The following is a 20787-nucleotide window of genomic DNA, read 5'->3' as shown; positions in this document are numbered from 1 at the left end:
AACATACGTCTAAAATTTGGTAACAATCGGTCTGCTGGTTTCGGAGATTATGTGTCTAATTAGCTTATTAGCTTACGCTCAGGAAGTAAAAATCATTAGCGTTTATAAAATACGTATAACACATATCATCACGGAATCCAAAAGAAAAGTATATTTTTTTTTAAGAGAAAACTAAAATAAAAAGTGCTTTGTGGAAGATAATTAAAAACGGAGTCAAATTATCTACACACAATTTTCGGAAAATGCGATCTTTCCATTTTTTTATGTATGAGCCTCCAAAACAAAACTACAAAACTTAATAAAATCATTTTCTTCTCCAGGAAGAATATTTCGAGCAAACATCCACTTTCGACACTACAGTTTTTTCAATGGCTACTGAATAATGCGACACCTTGAAGGATCACAAAATAATTGTGTTAGATATACATATATCATATACTATAAGATCGAAAGAAAAGTTCTCTAAATTTATTTTTAAAATAATTAGATTGACAATTCCAGCCAAATGACAAGTAGCTGCGATGCCACGATCATTATTTTAAATATCAATCCCAAGGCCCACTAAAGGACTTTTTTCGATCATGTGGTACTTTTGAGTGAGCAATAGGCACACAAAAATAGTGTCTAAATTAGATATTTATCCATTACTTCCTCTCCATGGCAGAAAGATTTGTTTTCGAGGTACATTAAAAAAGTGATTTTAAAGTTATTTAGACAGAACAGAACGGTAAAGATTGCTCAAAAAAATTGTAAAGTAACTGTGATTAATAATCAAGGCTGATTCATAGCCCACAATATATTGTTTTATCAAATTTAAATAAAGATTAATCCATAAAATTTTAAAGTAACGTTATCAAAGTATTGGTAAAGATGATTAGCCAAATTTTGGTTATCGTCTACACGATATTCATAACATACATATAAAATTTGACAACACTCGGTCCAGTAGTTTCTCAAACGGCAAATCTATTTTTTCGTACTCTACGGGTCATAAAACAAAAGCGGTAAATTTTGATCACTACATTTGTGTCAACTTTTCCAACTTGACCTACAAACATTTATAGACACCCTGTATTACATCGCCTTTTAAAATCACTTTTAAATAGCGTCATTCGTGTTTAGCAATTTAAATTCACTTTAATATCTCACATACTTGAAAAGATGGAGGTTAGAAATTTGCAGTGATTAATTGATGCAAAAAATCTATATTATCCATCTGTGCTGGTTTTTCTGCAAATGACATCAACTTTTTATTTCAAATGGACTGAGTTATGTTTCTTAAAGTGTTACAAAATTTTTATTATATAAGCGATTTAACACATATATTTTATTTCCATAAATTTATGCGAACTCTCAAATTAGAGGAGATCATATTCCAAATTACCACAAGGAGTCGGTAAAAAGTTTTTAAACTGTTAGTGAGAGCAAAAGAAGAGGAACCCAATTGTACAACTTTTTCGGTGATAAAATTTAAAGAAGGGAATAATTATATCACACAATATAAAATATAATTTTTTCACTAGCAGCCAGGACGCATGCAAATGTCAACTCATTTAGTGGTAGCAAATTCAACTTTTGCTACCACGGGTTCAAAAAGAAAAATTGAGGTTATGTACGCAATGTTTGATGTGATTATTTCTTAAAAAATGAATAAATGTGTGCTACAAACATTACTTGAGTATACGCATAGTAGTTGGTAGACGGTAGAAGATAAAGTGATTAACTCAGCGACAAGTATAAACGGTTTTGTTTGTGTTGAAGATTTAGATTAAGTTTGATTAGAAATCAAAACAAAATCATGTTGCGTCAAAAAATTGAACGTTTATTTTTTCAGTTTGTTGTCTTATGGTTTCTGCTAGTGAAAAAAATAGTATATTAACCACGGTTGCAAAGCCACTTCTAGACCTCGCGCTTCAGAGCCCTCGACGCTGCGCGTCTCGGGTTCTAATTTGCGCTCGGTCTAGAATGCTTGGCTCTGCAACCTTGGCTAATAATATACTATATTAACACAATATAAAAAGAAAGATTGTTAGAGAAATTTTACAGTGGTTTTGTTAATTTATATTTACTAATTAGGATCTCAGATTTACATTGTTACAATTTCGATTTATTTATTTTTCATAATTTTAGAGGCATTCACTTTCTAGAGTTAGCAAAATAAAATATATAAACTTTACAATTACAAAATAATAAAACATATCGTGTATACAACAATTTATTTTTTCCACTTAACCAAGTTAAAAGCTTATTTGCGACAAAACTCATGACAATCATCTGAAATTTCGTCTGTCGATAATCGTATGCATTAATCTACGTTTTAATTCAATTGGTTTCGCAGACCGCCAGGATCAGAATTTATACTGATTATATGGTATATCTGTTGTAATACGAAGATTACAGACTTATTATACGTTATTTAACAAGAAAAAAATGTCTTGAGGTAGTTCGACGAACTCGTTTAAATTTACAAAGCATCTGGAACTATAATATCTCAGCTGTTGTTTTTTTTTTTATTTAAGAATTTCATATTAATTATATGTAATTAAAAAAAAACAATAACGTGAAGGTAAGTATGACCGTTTTTCTTCTCGATTTCGTCGACTACATATAAAGTGAGTAAGTTCAGGTTCTTAGTTATTTGCATAAATAATAGTCACAAATGATACTGGGCGTTGTCCATTACAATGACGGAATTTTATTTTAAGCTTGATAAATTGTAACTGATTTTAAAATCAGTACCTGATATAAATCTGCCGTAGAATTACTTATATTTTTCACCAAGTTCTATTATTATGATGTGGGACTTTCCACAATCGCCACTTTGTGATCTCATCCTTTATAATAAAAACCAACACTTCTTAAATATTGTCTAACATGTTATTCGGAGTAATTAATATCAAAACCTTGCTGGTGTAATTCTCTCATCAAACTTTTTGTAATCGGGACGTTGGTCAAACGATATGACTCAGATTTTTTAAATAGAAAAGCGCGTTTTTTTTCAAGTGGAGTTCAGCACAGATTGTTGGCTGTTTGTTTGGTATTGTTGGAAAGGTGATGCCGTTTTCGTGTCACATCAGATTTTTGTTCCTCTACACAAACAACTTCCTTTTTATGAATCCTTTCGGAAAATCCCTTCTACAACAGACGACAATGTCTTGATTTTCCCACGGTCGAAACGAATCTGTGCGAACGAGACTTGAGCTCAGAATGCACAAAAATAATAATGCCAGGCGTAAGCATGTGTAGGGGATGAAACCAATTATCCTTGTTAGGGTAATCACCTGTTAAAATAGCAAGAAAATGCCTGAAATACATCGTTGGAGGAAATTTACAATGGAAGTAGATGTTTATCATGAGACGCAATTCCTTACGATGTTATCATTACCACACTTAGGGATGATTACACTGTAGAACACGGTTAGAAGTAAGTATAAAATGTCTGCAATGTTATGTGTTAACTTTTGGGACCCTTCACAGCGTGACTAATCTCGATAAACCCATAAAAACTTGTACAACGAGAAGCTTTGTGTAAAGTAGTTTAACTACTTAACTTCGTTTAAAACTGTTTATCACTATAGTTTATCGATTAGAAACCACGCAGTTTTTTTTCTTTAAACTAAACTTGTCACATCACGTTAATTCAAAGAGTAATTTGTGTGTGTGGAATTAAAACGTTCTATCTTACTCGAGCTGTGTTTTATTCATAAAAATTGTTTACTGTCAACTTAAATAAAGACATCATTTTAATGGAACAGGGGTTTTCACTTTTATTACATACGTATATACAGAAATTCCATAATTTCTGTTTTTCGGGAGTTTGTCGAGAGAACTTTACAGACTCAACGGAATGGGAACTGACGTTATCCAAAACAATCACTCAGATCGGGTAAATTTTACAAGAGTGGTTCGGCAAACACTTGAAAAACACATCCCCTCATATATCGTCATGGTAATCCACTTTCGCTTCTTTTATGCTTTTTGCCGCTAAAAATAGGGCATTGTTAGGACAGCTATCTTTGAAACATGAATGGAGTATAATAATTCACTGTCCTCTAGATCTGAACTTTTGAACTCCAATTTTTTGTATTTTCGGTCCACCTTCTTTTTTACCGCATCCATTTCATCTGAACGTCCTATACTACAAGAATCTTTTGTCTAATATTTATGTCATAGTCGGTTATTAGTAGTGTGTGACACAAGTTGAAGTCTTGTAGGTTCAATTGTTCTTAATTGAATCTCTATTATTGGTCAAATTCGCCATTGTGGCGTGATCGAAGTTTTTGTTAAATTTGCTGTCTCCTTGATAACATGATCCTTATTGTTGTGTTGTCCCCGTTTAAAATAATTTGTTTTGGTTCTGCTGTATTTAGTGAGAGCGATAACCAATTTTATCAAAATTGATTTTTTCAAGAAACGTATGTCTGCATTTAGTACATCGATATGAAGTGTCAAAAAAGTGAGGTTATAACAAACGAAACTGATCGAAAATCTAAACGATGGATGTAGCAGACGACAATGAAGCTGCGCATATTTGGCATCTACAACTGTTTTAAATTTAAATCCGCAGTAGGCCAAGATATTTTTGATAGGTTAGCGACAGGTCCTATTACAACATTTTCTTTTTAAATATTCCCGCTACTGTCACTTCTGTCATTACTTTGGCTAATTTACTTCTGGGATTTTATCCTTCAATTTTTTGTTCATTCGAAATATCGAAAGTAATTACGGCCGACAAAAAAGCGTGTATCAAACGACGTTTGATCCATACAAGAAATATAGCCTGGGCTTTACTAATTGAAAGACTATCACATAATCTTGAAGTAACTTCTTTTTTAATATTCAAAAAACTTCATGATATATACAAAAGGAAAAGGAAAAGTAGAGGTCAAAAAGGGGACCTAGATAGAAACGGAAAAATTCGAAATAATGCCTAATAAAAAAACATTGGTCCAAGGTTACTTCGACAAAATTTCCCTTGCCCTTGAAGTACAATCCAACAAATTCCGCTTCTTGGAAAAATTATAGAAAATTTGTGTTTTCTGATAACCTTTATATGGGGGGGGGGGGTCTCTTTTATTTTATTTTAAATACAACCCCTGTAGCTTTTTTATTCTCAAAGATAAAGCTGTAGTTCTTGCAGCAAATTTGTATCATTTTAAAAGATAGATAGTCTATGTGATGGCAACCTCACATTTTTATTATTTCCGATAGAACCGGAAATGACGTCAGCTTTATTTTTTTATGGAACACTAGGTATATTTTTTCATAAATGGAAAGATTGATTTTTTTCTGAAACTCAAAAGCAACCAATATTCTAAAATCAATGCTTAAAAAGTTATTCAATAAAATGTTTTGAATATTAGCATTATTATTTTTATTTAAATTGGTCGAAGGCTGTAAGTATAATCCAACAAATCCAGCTCTTTAAAAAATTAAAAGTAAAGTAAAAACCAGAGGGATAAATGCCACCCTTTGTCGTTCAGCACTAGGTAATACCAATCTGAGCTCAAGTGTTTATTCACGTTTATACATCGAAAGAATGTCACGCAGAAATTAATTTCACTTGAATGACTTTGTCTTCTCAAAACTGGACTAAAATTATTAATTAAACCACAATCGAACAAAATGTTCTGAATATTATATATACAAAGACGAGTGTATGCTTCACATTCTCGAGAAAACGGGGTGCCTCGTTCTTAATTTAACCAATAAAAAATTTGTGATCATCAACGTGGATAATTCTAGTCAGGGCACAAAAGAAAAGCGTTATACCAATGCAAGAAAAAAACTATTCTCAATAGATTAGTTCTGTGATGGAACATTTTAATAAAATCGCTTTCACTCTGAAAGCTACGGCTCGTTCTTAATTTGATCAATAATAAATTGACTGATTCATTAATTTTTTTGACTCACCCTGTATAAGCAAATCTAAAAAATATTAATGCAATGATAAGTCACAACTAAGAACTCATCACATTTTGCACATTTTCGAAAGGATTTATTCGTCAAAATTTTGAGATGACGTAATAAATTTTTTGGGGTTGATAAACAGATATATTTTGATTAAAAAATTACCATGCTTACAATAACTTCAAAACGTCTACAAGATTTAAAAGTATTCAGTTTTGCAATTCTTGATTTAATCTTAACCAATAAAATAAATTGACTCATTTAAGATTTAAGAATTTATTCAGGAAAATTTTGAGGAGTACGTCATCAATTTTTTAGGGGGGATTAGTAAATACATTTTGATCAAACATTTACCATGCTTATGATAACTTCAAAACATCTCCAAGATTTCAAAGCATTCGGTTTTGCAGATTCAAAATTAAATTGCAAAATGTTGTTTTACAATTTTGATTTTTTTTTTCCAAAAATCTGGACGTTTCGGGTAAAAACTCAATACGGAGTCATAAACTACATGTGTAGGACTATGTTATCTCAAACTATTTAAAACCCATTTACTCTGTGCAATTTTGAAGTAACGCCATCACATTATTGGTGGGATGATTAGACAAATTTTGGTTAGCGTTTTACCTTCTACAGGATATTTCTGATATAAATACAAAATTTCGGAGATTATCTGTCCAATAAAAATCCGGAACGGCAGACAGACAGACGGAAACGGGAAACTGATTTCTTCGTACTCTAGCGGTCATGAAAGGTCGAGAAAACGTAAAAGTAGAGGGTCGGCCGTCGGACTCGATTACAATATTTCTTTCGCTTACGCTCGGGAAGTAAAAAGGAAAGGGACAAGACCCACAATCGCAGTACCGGAAGTCACCGCTCTCTGCGATGCAGCAACTGCGCCACGGAGACGTACAAACCGCGTTCGGAACAAAACGTTATTATACCTTGCAAATGTTTTTGCGAAAATTTAAACATTTAGCGAAAAAACTGAAAGTGAATTCGTACACTACGAGTATATAAGTATATTTTTGTGTAACATTAAAATCATTTTAAAATACCATTCATTGAAATGCATCAATTTGTTGGTGGGGATGATTAGCCAAATTTTGATTTTAATTAATAATAATTCGCTTACGCTCGGGAAGTAAAATCAATTAGAAATACAATAAGAAATAAGACAAGTAGCAGCACAGGAAAGAGTACGGGAAGAGAAGTCAAAAATAAGTACTCGAAAATTGTCATAGACGGAAAAGCATGGATATGGGAACCAAAATAAGCTACACTAAAAGGACCAAAAAACCAAGAAGGAATAGTATGGCAAATAGAAATAGGATAAACTAGACGAATAAAATGAAAACGGAAATTAATAAAACACGTAACAAGAAAAATAATAATAATATAATGCAAACGGCGAACAAATAAAATTATTTGAAATGAAGATATTTGACGAAGTACAGTGGAAAATGGAAAAAAATGGAAAAGTTGCAAGAGATGTGGAAATAGGAAGTGACCACTCTTTGGTAAAAATGAACATGATGATGTCAAGAAAGAAAGAAAAAATTTAAAAAAATTTGAAAAGTGTCAACGATAGAAAACATATTTAACGAGGAAATGAACTCTTACTGTTAAAACGTTTAAAAGTGGATATATATACATATATAATATACCAGACAGACAGACGGAAACGAGACACTACGTTTTTCGTACTCTAGAGGTCATGAAACGTCTAGAAAATATAAAAGTGGCTGATGATCCGATGAACTCGATTACTAACTAGTTTACTCCTTAGTTTACGCTCGGGAAGTAAAAATGATGAAAAAAAGATAAATAGTTATAAAGTTAAAGAAATAAAATATCGTGCGAAATAGTGAGATATGAAATTAAGAACTAAAGGAACAAGAAAAACTTAGCATAGAAGAAAAATGGAACGAATAAAAAAATGATGAGTGCCACAATGGCCTTATGAACGAGTAATTTATACTATTTTTTCTACCGCCCAAGTTTTTTCGCAAAATTTAATTGAAATTTGCCTTTTTTTAAATCTGGGGAATTTTGTCGTGGTTGGTGATGGGTTGGTCTGACACTAACCACGAAATATTTGAGGTTCGAATTTTCACAACAACTGTAATTCGAATCAATTCGAGTTTTTGTAAGTTAAAATTGGTTAAAATGTCTTGTGAAGAAGTTAGTGAAGTCCTTACGCCTTTAGAAATACGGGAAATTTTAATTTGACATTTGCCACTGACATTCACCTGACATTCCTCGTCATGGTTACCAATCTTACCGATCTAAATTACACCAGATCTATTAAAGAACGCCTTTCCGCTATTAACGAACTGCTGTGAGGTCATTTGCGTGCTTTAATAGCTCTATTAGAAAACCAAAAAACGTGCGCGGTAGAAAAACTATTTTTTAGAACACTTCAGCAGCTAAAACACAAGAAGGCATATATGTAGGAGTAACATAAATGACAAGGATGGAAATATAATCAGTAATCATAAATAATAGACGGATGGCAACATTTCTAAGAACTGACGGATGGTGCTCAAACCGACGAGGAAGAACATTAGGAGCAAAAAATAGAAACAATACAATAAGAAGCATTATCAGAGGCCACGCGAAAGATAAAATTAGGAATAGCACTCCGGAGGACGACCGAAATGATAAATACCAAAAGATTGGAAGTCAGGGATAACATTATCGATATATAAAGATGTGGAAGAGAGAAGAAAAATCTTGTCAAAAATAATGGACAGAAGAATAAGAGGAAATGACGAATATTCTTAATCCTGCAGTGAAATACCAAATTTTTTTTTGGTTAACCAAAGAGAAAAGTTGGAATTTGAAGGAAGGCGAACTACTTCGTACAAAATTTAAAATTCATGGATCTTAGACATTCCTTGGTTCATCGCCAAAAAAATTATGCGAACAAAAACAAGTCATAAAAATTAGAAACGAAGGCACAAGGTCTATCATCATACATGCAGAGTATTGGTTTGGGTTTTTGGAAAGTCGAGATCTTTTACCGGATGCAGAGCATAATGACAGAGGCTACCACAAACGATTTCAATAGTCGATTTCTTTCGGTTGCCAATATTTCTCCATTCATTATTTCGTTGGGACATTCTGAATTGGTTTAGATGTTGATGATCCAGAGTCAGAAATTTAATATGATGGGGAATAAAAAATTTAAATTTTGTTAGTTGAGATGTGTCCTAAAATGAGAGCCGCACTATGAATTAAATATAATATACTTGAGTATAATTTCAGTTAAGGTTTTATGTGTAATATCAAAAACCTGAAGCAACCTTAAAGTTGAATGAAACAAGGAAATCCAACGACAGAGGTGACAGACGATTGTCATTTGTCAAACAGTACTTATAGTACTCCCACAGTTAACACAGCGTGCCTTAGGACAGAAATTGACATTGTAGAGGTTTAAAGAGGAGGAAATGCTACAAGAACGGCAGTTCACTGGTCAATCGTGACCATTCCCAGTCGCCATTCAATTCTTCCCCTACGTAAACCCAAGTACCCAGAATTGACAACCATTGTTCTTACTACGCGACAAGTCATTTACAGGTACATTTCCTTTGTTATTTGTACAGCCATAATTATATGCAGCGTTTAATGCTTCACAGCACATAAAAACCCTAAACACAACCAATCCACCAGTTACGATTTGTTTCACTTAGCCGCTCATAAATTACCTACTAAACGTGTAAATTGTCGTGATAATTGTGCGTGCCGCTCGTTTATTGTCTAATAACCCATAAAACCGCAAAACAAAATTTACAACAACTCTTTGAACCGAACAATCCCGACTTCTACTTTCGCCAAATATTGTAACTCACCCGTCATTTCCTTCTCTTCGTACTTCGTCAGTTCTTGCAGCGCCTTCAAGTCCGAGTAGATTTCCGTGGACGTCTTCTCCAGCGAGTTCTCCCCTTGCGACAAATTGTGCTTTTCCTGCGACAGTTTGTACATGAGAGTCGGACACTTCTGCGTCGGTTTTTCGTTCAGATACTGTTCCATCCTCGTCAGATGGAAGGCGTAGTCGTAGATTTCCTGGTTGTTTAAATACTTAGCGTGCAACGTATAATACATGGCTAGGATACAATGGCCGTGGAATATATTACACAGATACTTCTGCGTGCAGTGTTTTATGTCTAACAACCACTCTGCGAAGGAATGATGAAACAACCTGATAGCTCCCGTCTTCCCTACTACTATGATCCTCCTTAGCAAGTTAAAGCGTTTTTTGAAGTCGTCGTGCGACATCTTCGGGTTGTAAACTTTGATGATGTCGTACAACAAAGGCTCGTTGATGGCGCATTTCGCCGCGAGGATCACGTTGAGTAGCTGCTGGACCTTCGCGAACTGCCGTCTATTGAAAAGTCTTTGACACAACCACAAATACAACCCGTTTAGAGTCCCGGGGATCTCCCGCACTTCCCTCAACACTATAAAATTATCGGACACCCCATCCAGCACCTTCTCCAAGTAAAGAAAACACCCGTTACTCTTAATATGCAACTGATTGAGCATTTCCGCGGTATCACGACTTATGTGTTGTCTAAGACTGTTCTCCTGGTCCAAACGCGCCAAAATGTACTGCTGCACGTCCCTCACAACCTGAGATTTGCGCAAATCGTCCAAACTTAGCTTGCGAAACCCGGTGAACATTTTAGCTATGCTCTTCGACTGCTTCCGCGCGGTGCAGACAAGGAGGAGCCATTGCGGGAAGAGATGGTGGTGATTGGCCAACAGCTCGGCGATCGTTTTTGATTGGGAGCTGCGCTCACGTGGCTTCGAACGCGTCAGCGTCGAATTGGAGTACACGAAAGAGTGTTCGTCGATGGAATCAATCAAAATGAAGAGCGAAGTTTTGGGCGGGTCTATCTCGAGAAGCGGGAACAGCAACGCCCTCTTTAGGCAGTCGTCGGGATTCAGTTCGATGTTCTTCGCCCTAAGGGCGATCTGGATCTCCGGGTCCGACTTTAGCTTCTCTAGGTAGGCATCAGCGATTAGGGTCCGGGGATTCACAGGCAGGTTAGGTATAGGAGGTACGTCGCTCTTTTTGCTCTCCAAAGTCGGGGAGAGCAAGCTGTCGGCGTACACGTTACTGTATAGGCTTTCCTGAGGTAGACTGCAGTTCTCTGAGAGGTTCTGCTCATAGGAGATGTTCTTCTCTTCTTCGACCTTAGCTTCCTGCGCCATCTTGCGGCGCATGCTCCTCTCCTTGTGGCTCTCCGTGGAATGGTTCAGAATCTGCGTCACCAAGCTCCTCACGAACTCGCTCAAAGACAGACTTTTCTCGTTGTGGCCCTGCAGGAAGTGGTAGCACAGAAGTCGGCGGTTCAGCGCCCTCTGTTGGCGGCCACTGGGGCCCTGCGAGGGCCAGCATAGCTCCGAGCAGAAGGTGGTCTTGCCGCAGCCGGAGCCCCCTAGCAGCAAGGCGCCGCAGGTCTTCGACACCGGCCGCTGGTCCAAGCAGTGCGATAATTTCTGGAAGGCCCATTCGCGGCAGTAGAATTTCTTTTTATCGTCGTGTTGGGACATTTTCGCTCTTTATGACGATGTGTTAACTACATCTCGAATCACCTCGTAACTATTATGATGAGTTGCGAAAGTGGCGTGTTTGGAAATCGTTGGATTATTGCCATAATATGTGGAGGTTTGCCATTGTGGTGGGGCTAGCTGGCAACATCTGGAAAATGAGAGTGTTTAGATGATGCGAGGCAGGTTTGATGATGGTTATTGCGGGCGAGAGCATCTGGAGGTTTGATAAGATCGCGGAGCGTGAGATAAATAAATTGGATTTAAGAATATTTGGTCATTCGGCGGGAGGTGGCTCAGCGGAATGGAATCTGGAGTAAAAATTAAGTAAATATAGTTAATTTTTTTACTACTGCGTGTGTTTCGGTGATAAATGAAATATTTTTGCATTCCGAACGCAATGAGGGAAGAGCGACGACCTCACAACAGGACCGTACTTGCTACAAAGACACTTTTTTAATTAATTCGTTTTAACTTCCCCAACAATAATGTTATTAGATAAGGTAAAATTTTCAATCAATTCCCACCGAGATTACTTAAGTAGCTTTAAGCGACTTGCCTATTTGCTATGTGTATGTAGATTTTTTTCTCCAATCACATGGTAATTGTTCAATGGGTGTGCGCATAGGTCGGGCCTAATTGCAAATAGAAATATCGATATGTCTTTGATTACATAAGATAAAAGATTATATTTTTTATGCTGTCACATACCGTACTCAAATACTTGTTTGCATTGCGCTCTATTTTTAATATCTGTGCACTTTTTTTTATAAAATAATATGTCCTTCAGCATCTACTTGATACAGCTGGCACAAAATTGATGATTATATAATGTCGCATGCCCAGCCGTGGCCGGTCATTATTTAAGTGCTTAAACGTTTTTCACGTTTAATTTATATTATCTTTTACTTACACGGACTTTTTTTACTTTTTAATTTTCCTGGCACAAAATTAATATTCGTTAGTTGAATTAAAATTTATTTGTATCATAATAACGAAAAAGTACTTAACATTAGTACTTTATTTAGAAGTGCTATGTACACGCAATATCAAAAAAAAATCCTACTACGATAAAGATAGAATGGAAATACTTTGAACAGAACACTCCAATAAAAAATCGCAATTGCCGTAAAAAACTCCGGACGGGTCCATTTCTGTAAAAAAACGATGACACTGGTTAAAGCGTAAGTGGCAGATTGTGACGACTCAAGATGTTCTGCTCGCAGTATTTCCACTCTACTACGAGAAGCATATTGAAGTACACGACTGAACGATAAAGGTATTTGGTAAAAAACAGTGCATTTGTATAAATCAATACTGATTTATTTATTTATTACCTACTTCACTAAAGCAAATGAAGCGAAAGATAAAATTAAGTGCCCATATAATTATAATGTTAATAATTTTTTTTTTTTAATTATAAAATCAGATTTTACGATGTTTGATTTGTGATTAAAAATCAAGGCAGATTGATGGACCACCAGTGTAAGAGTATATTGTTTCATGAAATTTACATTAATGTTCCAGTATTTTTATTTTTAGTATTTTTCAGGTTATTGTCTCGTCACAGGCACATTTAAAATAATAATTACAAATTATTCGTACAAAATAAAGTCATTTTTAAAAATAAAGAAATGAAGAAGCACATACCAACACGAAGGTTAAATTTCTAAAGTGAAAATTACTAATGAGTAGTACAATAGGTAAGTTGGATATTTTATTATCTATTATTAGTCAGTGAAAATTGCTACTTACGTAAAGTATAAACATGCATAATTATGACACTCTTTTAAAAGTTCTCACTTGCAATAAAGACTTTGCATGTCTGGCATACGTACGACTTCACATCTAAATTTAAATCAAAATTTATTTGTTTATTAATTAGAACCCTTGAAACCATGTTATGATCAAATTTAATAAAGTTATGGTTCACTCGCAGAATTTTAAATGCCAAACGATTAAGTGCTGTATGACATATTCCAAATGCATCAAAAAAATTAAATCTAGAGAACTATTAATATTCAAATTAATATTAAAGTGGTCGAACATATTTAAAGACGCAAAAATACATACTTTCATTTAAACAAGTGGCAGATGATGTCACACTTACAAGTCAATGACATCACGAACATCCGAAGAGTGCCAAATAAAAGGAAGAACACTATTTGACTTATTACATTTTTTTTTTTTTTAATATTATTAGTTTTATAATATTCAATTTTGTTCATTCACTAACAGTTAACTAAGAATCCAAGACAAAATCTTTTGTCCAACAAAAATTTCGTTTGTCCGCTGTAACATTCGCTTCTGCCCCAGAATGAACGCCGGAAATGACTTTCGTTCTTCTTTGTGTAAAATGCATTGATTCCACAATCGACGATCTAACAATCTAAAACAGGCTTTAGCTTTTCAGCTTTGCATAAAGGCACGATACATAAGTGAAATTTTAGGGCTACAGTCAACAAAAAGAAAAAAGAGAAAATATACAAGGCGGTGTCTTTCATTAGTATGACTTCAGAAGCCGTAAACTTATGTGTGCTAAATTGGAAAAGGGTTGTACTAGTTTGTGCCGATCAATAATAATATTCTGCCAAGAAAACTGGATTCTCTAATTTTTTCTTTATGCTAAATTATTTACTTCGAATCATAGAAAAATATTTCTGGTGGTCATAATTTGAAAATCCAGAACGAAGTTGAGATGACGTACTGAATGAACTAAAAAAAACCTCTGGTATAACATTTGGCCGCAACATTAAATAACTTTCCAGATTCAAATCTTCATTGTTTTCTCACGAAACAGAAGTTTAAAATAATATTTTGAATAGGTAAACTAGAACCAGAATATTGATCTAAAGGTCAACTTCAATGTTCGTATGCTTTGTTTTAGATTACAGCGAAAAGCACAGTTTAACAACTCTGAATAGTATTGAGGTTAACTGTTGTAGCATTGTTGGAGATGTTAACAGTGGAATTTAATTATTTATTTAAATTTATTTCGGTTTTGCTTGATCCGGTTTATTTCACAGTATTTAAGGAAAAAAAAATAAATAGAGAAAGAAAGCAAAAATTTGGTGATGAGGGCATTAATTTTTGGAGAGGGAACAATCGGTTTTGCAGTTTCAAAATTAATTTACAAAATGTTATTCAATTTTGATTTCTGAAAAAATCTGAACTCGTAAACCGAAAGTGCAGAAGTATATAATTGCATAAAATTTAAATAATATTTACTGTTGTAAATTATAAAGAAAACAGTTATTTTTGTAAATTTTGGAAATAACGTCATCCCAACATTGGTGGGGGTGATAGACAAATTGTAGTTAGCGTTTTACCATCTACACGGTATTCCCAACACGGATATAAATATTTGACAACAATCTGTCCTGTAGTTTAGGAGATTTTCTATATAATCAAAATCTACACAGACGACAGACCAGACGGAAATGCGAGACCTACTTTTTCAGACTCTAGTCATGAAATGTGGAGAAAACATGAAAGTAGTCATTAGTCCGGTGACCCTCTCATTACCTCACGCTCGGGAAGTATAAATTAAATTTTTCGTCTAAAATTTACGCAATCTGAAATATATTTTCTGCGACAATTTTGGAACACTAGGTATAAATTTTTGGGACATTCGTACAATCAATTTAAAATAAAAAAAGACAAATAACCCAACCGGGTAGATTTCCGTATTCTACAAGCTGTGAAACACTGAGCAAACATGAAATTTGACATTCGAAATTATTTTACTATGACATCCAAAAATCAAGATTTTTTTAGAAAATCAAAAATCCATTATTTAAAAAAAAATATGTTTTGTTTTTTCTTTACTTTTTAAATTAATCGCCCACTGAAATATCGCAATTTTTTTAAATTTCAAAAAAAATATTTCGAAAATATTCCTCCGTGACCCTAAACACGTTATATTTTTGGAATCAGCACGTCAAGATCTGTAACCCTAATTTTTTCTGAATGTTTAGACGACTTTCTCAAAAATTAAATCTTTCCCTTACGCAAATTTCGACCCATTTTCAACGATTTTCGAAAATTAACGAAACACATTTTATTGTAGATTTCGAGCCGTAGAAGTCACTTCCCGCCTCATTTCTTTGATAACTCCAACGGTTTTTCCAGAATCGCCCATTGAAATATAGCAAGTTCTAAAAATTTTAAAAAATTCCTTTCGTTTTTTCGATTTCTCGCTTTTTTGACTTTTCGAATTTTCAATATTCCAGTTTTTTGATGTTTCGAATTTTCAATTATTCGATTCCCCGATTTTTCATCTTTTCACCGTTAGAATCTGTCAATTTCTCGTTGTTTCAGTTTTCTGCTTTTTCAATTTCCCAATTTAAATTTTTTTTTTTTAGACTTCTCGATTTTTCGATTTTTAATTTTTTTGAATTTTGGATCCTCCAATTTTCCAATTTTTAAATTTTAGATATTTTATTTTTTCAATTTTTCGATTTTACGATTTTTTGATGTTTCGATTTCTCGGTTTTTCAATTTTTCCATAATATAATTTTTCAAATTTTTATATTTTCGATTTCTCGTTATTTCGATTTTTCAGTTCTTGTATATTTCTGTTTTTTCAATTTTTTAAATCTTATATTTTTCGATTTTTTACGATTTGTTGATGTTTCGATTTCTTGACATCTCGGTTTTTCGAATTTTAAAATTTTTCTACTTTTCGATTTTTAGATTTCTCGATTTTTAAAGTTTTCGATTCCTCAATTTATAGAGATTTCGATATTTCGATTTTTTGATTGTTCAATTTCTCGTTCTTTAAATCCTTCAATTTTTCGATTTGTATTTTTTTATTTTAAATTTTTAAATTTTTTTGTTTTTAACTTTTCGATTTTGGTTTATTTCGATTTCTTAGTTTTTCTATTTTTAGACTTTTAGATTTCTTGATTTCTCGATTTTTCGATGTATTATTTTTTAGATTTCTTGGTTTTTCGACTTTTCGATTTTTCAGTTTTTCGTCATTTCAGTTTTTCTATTCTTCAATTTTCCAATTTTACGATTTCTCGAATTTTAAAATTCTGGATTGTCGACTTCCCGATTTCTCGGTTTTTCTTTTTTTTTGACTTTTCAACTTTCAATTTTAGATATTTGAATTTTTCAGTTTTTCGATTTTTTGATGTTTCGTTTTCTTTTTTCAATTTTTCCACATTTTAATTTTTCAAATGTTAGATTTTTCTATTTTTTAGTTCTTGGATATTTATATTTTTCAATTTTTCTTCCATTTTTAAATTTTTTGATATTTCGATTTTGCCCTATTTCGCTTTCCCAGTTTTTCGCCATTTCAACTTTGGAATGTTTCAGTTTCTCGATTTTCCAGTTTCTTTTTCTTTAATTTTCCGATTTTTTAAATTCTGGATTTTCGACTTCTCAGGTTTCCATTTTTTTGACTTTCCCGTTTTTTCGATTTTTCAGTTCTTCTATATTTTTATTTTTCGATTTTTCCAATTTTTAAATTTTCGATTTTTAATTTTTTTTTATCCTTCAATTCTTCAAATTTTATATTTTTCGATTTTTTTACGATTTGTTGATGTTTAGATTTCTTGAAATCTCGGTTTTTCGAATTTTAAAATTTTTCGACTTTTCGATTTTTAGTTTTCGATTTCTAAATTTTTCAAAATTTTAATTTGGGGAACTTTTCAATTTCAGTTTTTTGATGTTTCGATTTTTGGGTTTTTAAAATTTTTGAGGGAGATTTCGATATTTCGATTTTTTGATTGTTCAATTTTTCATTTTTTTAATTTTAAACTTTTCAATTTTCAACTTTTTGATTTTTCTATTTCGGCCTATTTCGATTTCTCAGTTTTTCGCCATTTCAGCATTGGAATATTTGAATTTCTCGATCTTTCAGTTTTTTCTTCAAATTTCCGATTTCTCGATTCTGCAAATTTTCGATAATTTGATTTTTCAATTTTTCAAATTTTAGATTTTTCGATTTCTCGTTTTTTCGACTTTTCGATTTCTCGTTTTTTCAGTTTTTCTATGTATATTTCTATTTTTGAATTTTTCCAATTTTTAAATTTTCGATTTTACAGTTTTTTGATTGTTCGATTTTTTAAATTTTACATTTTTTGATTTTTTGCGGTCTTTTGATATTTCGATTTCTTGAAATCTCGGATTTTCCATTTTAAAAATTTTTCGACTTTTCGATTTTTGGATTTCTCGATTTTTCAAGTTTTCGATTTTTAAATTTTTCAACATTCCAATTTGGTGAACTTTTCAATTTAAATTTTTTGATTTTTCGACTTTTCCAATTTCAATTTTTGGGTTTCTAAAATTTTTGAGGTCGATTTCCCAGTTTTTCGATTTCTCGATATATCGAGATTGCGATTTTTCGATTTTTTTATTGTTCAATTTATCGGTTTTTCAATTTCTCAATTTTTCGATTTATGGATTTTTTTTATTTAAAATTTTCCAATTTTTTTTATTTTTAAGTTTTTGAAAAAGAAAAGAAAAATAAAAGTTATGAATTAATTGTATATATATTTAGTTATTATTGTAATTGTCATTTTCCACGTATTTTAACACATTCACAAACATGTGACTCAGTGTCATGTTGGAATCGTGTTTTAGCAATAAAGAGAATTTATTTTCATTTTTATTATATAGATTAGTACCACAGTACCGAGAAGTAATAAAAAATGATCAGACTTTCATGGATTTTTGAAGATTTGTCTTTAATCGAATTTTCGTCTTGTCGGATTATTATCGTCAATTTGAAAGTTTCGAATTTTAAGTGCAACGATCAAATTTATGTCTTTGGATATTTTTAATGAATATTTTGTTGCAGTTGTTCTCAAAATAAAAAACTGGTTTAGGGTGCCAGACAGAAATTTGATTTTTCGGATTTGATTTATTTATAATATATGAAAAGATGAGGCGAAATCATAAACCACAAGTTCATGACTTTGAAATCTTTTTTAGGTCAAACTTACCAGTGTGTGAAGCACAACACGCCAAAAATAGTTTTTAACCCCAAAATGAGAAAAAAATCTGTTGGATTCAACCATATTAAAAAGAAGAATACAATTTTAGTTAAATAAAAAATCTTTTGTCAAAAATCATCTAACATATTTTTTATATTATAATATAACAGCAATTCTGAGTTGTTGGAAAAACACGAAATAATAAAAAAAAACAGATTTTCCTGAACAAATTTAACGAGAGTTTCGTTTCAGTAAAACTGAATTCGTTAATGAAAAATCGTAAAGATAAATTTAAAACTGACATCGCTACCTGCTAAACCGAAATAAACTGACTAGATATAAATGTCTGTAATAGTCAAGATAAAATAATCAAATCCTGAAACGTCTTAAAAACAAAAAAACATCCGGGCCAAACACAAAATAAGTTCGCTTAAAACATTTTCCTTTGCGTTTCTTTATAATTTAAACATGTCAATAGACATAAAATCGTGAAAACGACGTCTGCACATAGTAAATTTATTTTTTACAATACTTACTTCGTGTTTGTAACATCTGTTTTCTAAAGCAACATTTATAACGCGGTCGCTTGAAGACTTTTATTAATTACATTGCCGCTATAAACGTGATTAAAATAGCAACTGAGCTTAATTTTCGCGTGATAACTTGAAGATTTTGCCGCACCTTCATCCAACGGATGCGGTTCAAAAGCGTTGTCGCAAGAATAGTTTCATCGCCTAATTTAGTAATTTCACAAATTTGCTCAAATTGCGGATCTAGTGAAAGGTTTTACCCTTCAAGATGTCGGAAAAGCATTTTCATACGAGCGGTTTCAAGGATTATTTCTAAAGGAAACTGGTTCTTTATTGTTGTGTGAAAAGTTCAAGTTGAGTTATTTCTGCATTTCTTTCACGTGACACTTATTAGTATATATTATAATAATTATTATGTATAACCAATATAGTTGTAAAATTAATATAGAAATGAGCAGAGAAAAATATTACATCCCGGAAAAGAAAAAAAAAATTACCGATAGGATGTTTCACTTCCAAAACAAAGCTGTCGTTTCCTGTAAAAAAAATCATGCCCTAAATTTAAAACTTTCCATTTTTCATTTAAGCAACTATTACCAAAAAATTCGTTAAATTGTAAAAATGTACAAACAATTAATACCGACACTGGAACATTAGCATTTAAATTATTCCCATGAGAGGCGTCATAGTTAAGTAATTCTGAAACGAAATTTTTATGTAACAAAACCAATTTCATACCTTTTTGAGTCTATAAAAGGATATCAGTAGTTGAAAGTTCTTGAATTAATTCATGCAGTTGTCTTAATGGAAAGGTCCTGATAAAAACATGCACTTAGCACTTAACAAGCGAAAAATACAACTTAATAGCCGACACAAATCAAGATTTATGACAACTTTATCTAGAAAAAGTAAATAGCAACAATTTTTTAATAGATAGCCCGTTCCACCGCAAAAACTAGCACCTGTTCAATTATAGCCACCATAATTTTGTAACTGCAGTTCTAATTTTACAAGTTGCCAAATCTGCGTCGGTGTACATAAAATTCCCCACACTATTTGCAAAAATAATCAGCACTACCACCAAATACCATGTACTAACGCAACAAATCCCAATTACTTAGCGAAATTAACAATTATTTCGCGTCTATCTTGTAACACAATTAAGCAGTCTTGGCAGAGACAAGCCATAAAATTAATACGACTTTATAGCCACGAAAATTGTAGAAAATTAGCAGCTGCCTAAATTCATACATGAATGCAAGTCTCAATTGGATAAATTACCAGCACGACTTGAGAGGACAGATGAAATTGAATTTTTTTAAGGTCAAGAATGAGTCATAGCCCATGTAAAAGGAGATGCTGTTTATTGACGAAATCGAATGACCAAATATTTATAATTAAACGCAAAATATCAATGAAAGGCTATCTAATCACTAAATCAATCAATGGCAGCGCGAAAGGGGGCCCTCGCTCGCGCTGAAAAAGCGCAAATTTCGGGGGCCCGCCGCGAAAGCGGCGCTCCGCTTAAGACAAAACGGAAGGAAGAGCCCTCGACATTAACTACAATAAAATAAAAATAAATAAAGCTAAAAATAACCATTTGTGTGCATTTTGACACCCACACCGATTTTCCGTTTCGTGAAAGGGATAAAGTCGGTACTCACGTGAGAAAATGTGTTCGTTCGCGGGAGTGCTGTTTGATTGTTGTGGAAAACACACTATTTTCATTAAATTTGCGTTTTTTTGTCCAATGTTTTATTAATTTCTTGGTTATGACAATGTCGCGGCTGTCAAACTGGTGAAGATGGCGGCGCCAGGTGGCGCGGTAATCGCGCGGGGGATTC

General features: G+C 32.9%; 1 protein-coding gene across 6 annotated transcripts in view; it reads right to left on the bottom strand.

Moving 5' to 3' along the window:
- The window catches only part of LOC135141962 (ankyrin repeat domain-containing protein 50), a 71123-nt gene extending 50380 nt beyond the window's left edge, over positions 1-20743 (bottom strand). For 5 of the 6 annotated variants that reach the window (XM_064073578.1, XM_064073581.1, XM_064073582.1 and 2 more), the window contains exons 1-2: positions 20608-20743; positions 9765-11620 (exon numbers count right to left, since the gene is read on the bottom strand). In XM_064073578.1, the coding sequence (XP_063929648.1) occupies positions 9765-11472 (1708 nt within the window). In that variant the 5' untranslated portion in view covers positions 11473-11620; positions 20608-20743. Of the gene's footprint in view, positions 1-9764; positions 11621-19681; positions 19993-20607 lie in introns of those variants that run through there. The other variant, XM_064073580.1, reaches the window with a different exon arrangement.
- Positions 20744-20787: the final 44 nt, after the last annotated feature.

This window comes from Zophobas morio, unplaced genomic scaffold, assembly GCF_036711695.1.
Source record: "Zophobas morio isolate AGI-343-1 ecotype UQ-CSIRO unplaced genomic scaffold, CSIRO_AGI_Zmor_V1 ptg000046l, whole genome shotgun sequence".
Lineage (NCBI taxonomy): Eukaryota > Metazoa > Arthropoda > Insecta > Coleoptera > Tenebrionidae > Zophobas > Zophobas morio.
Note: the sequence above shows the minus strand (reverse complement) of the source record. Positions and strands in the feature narration are given on the sequence as shown.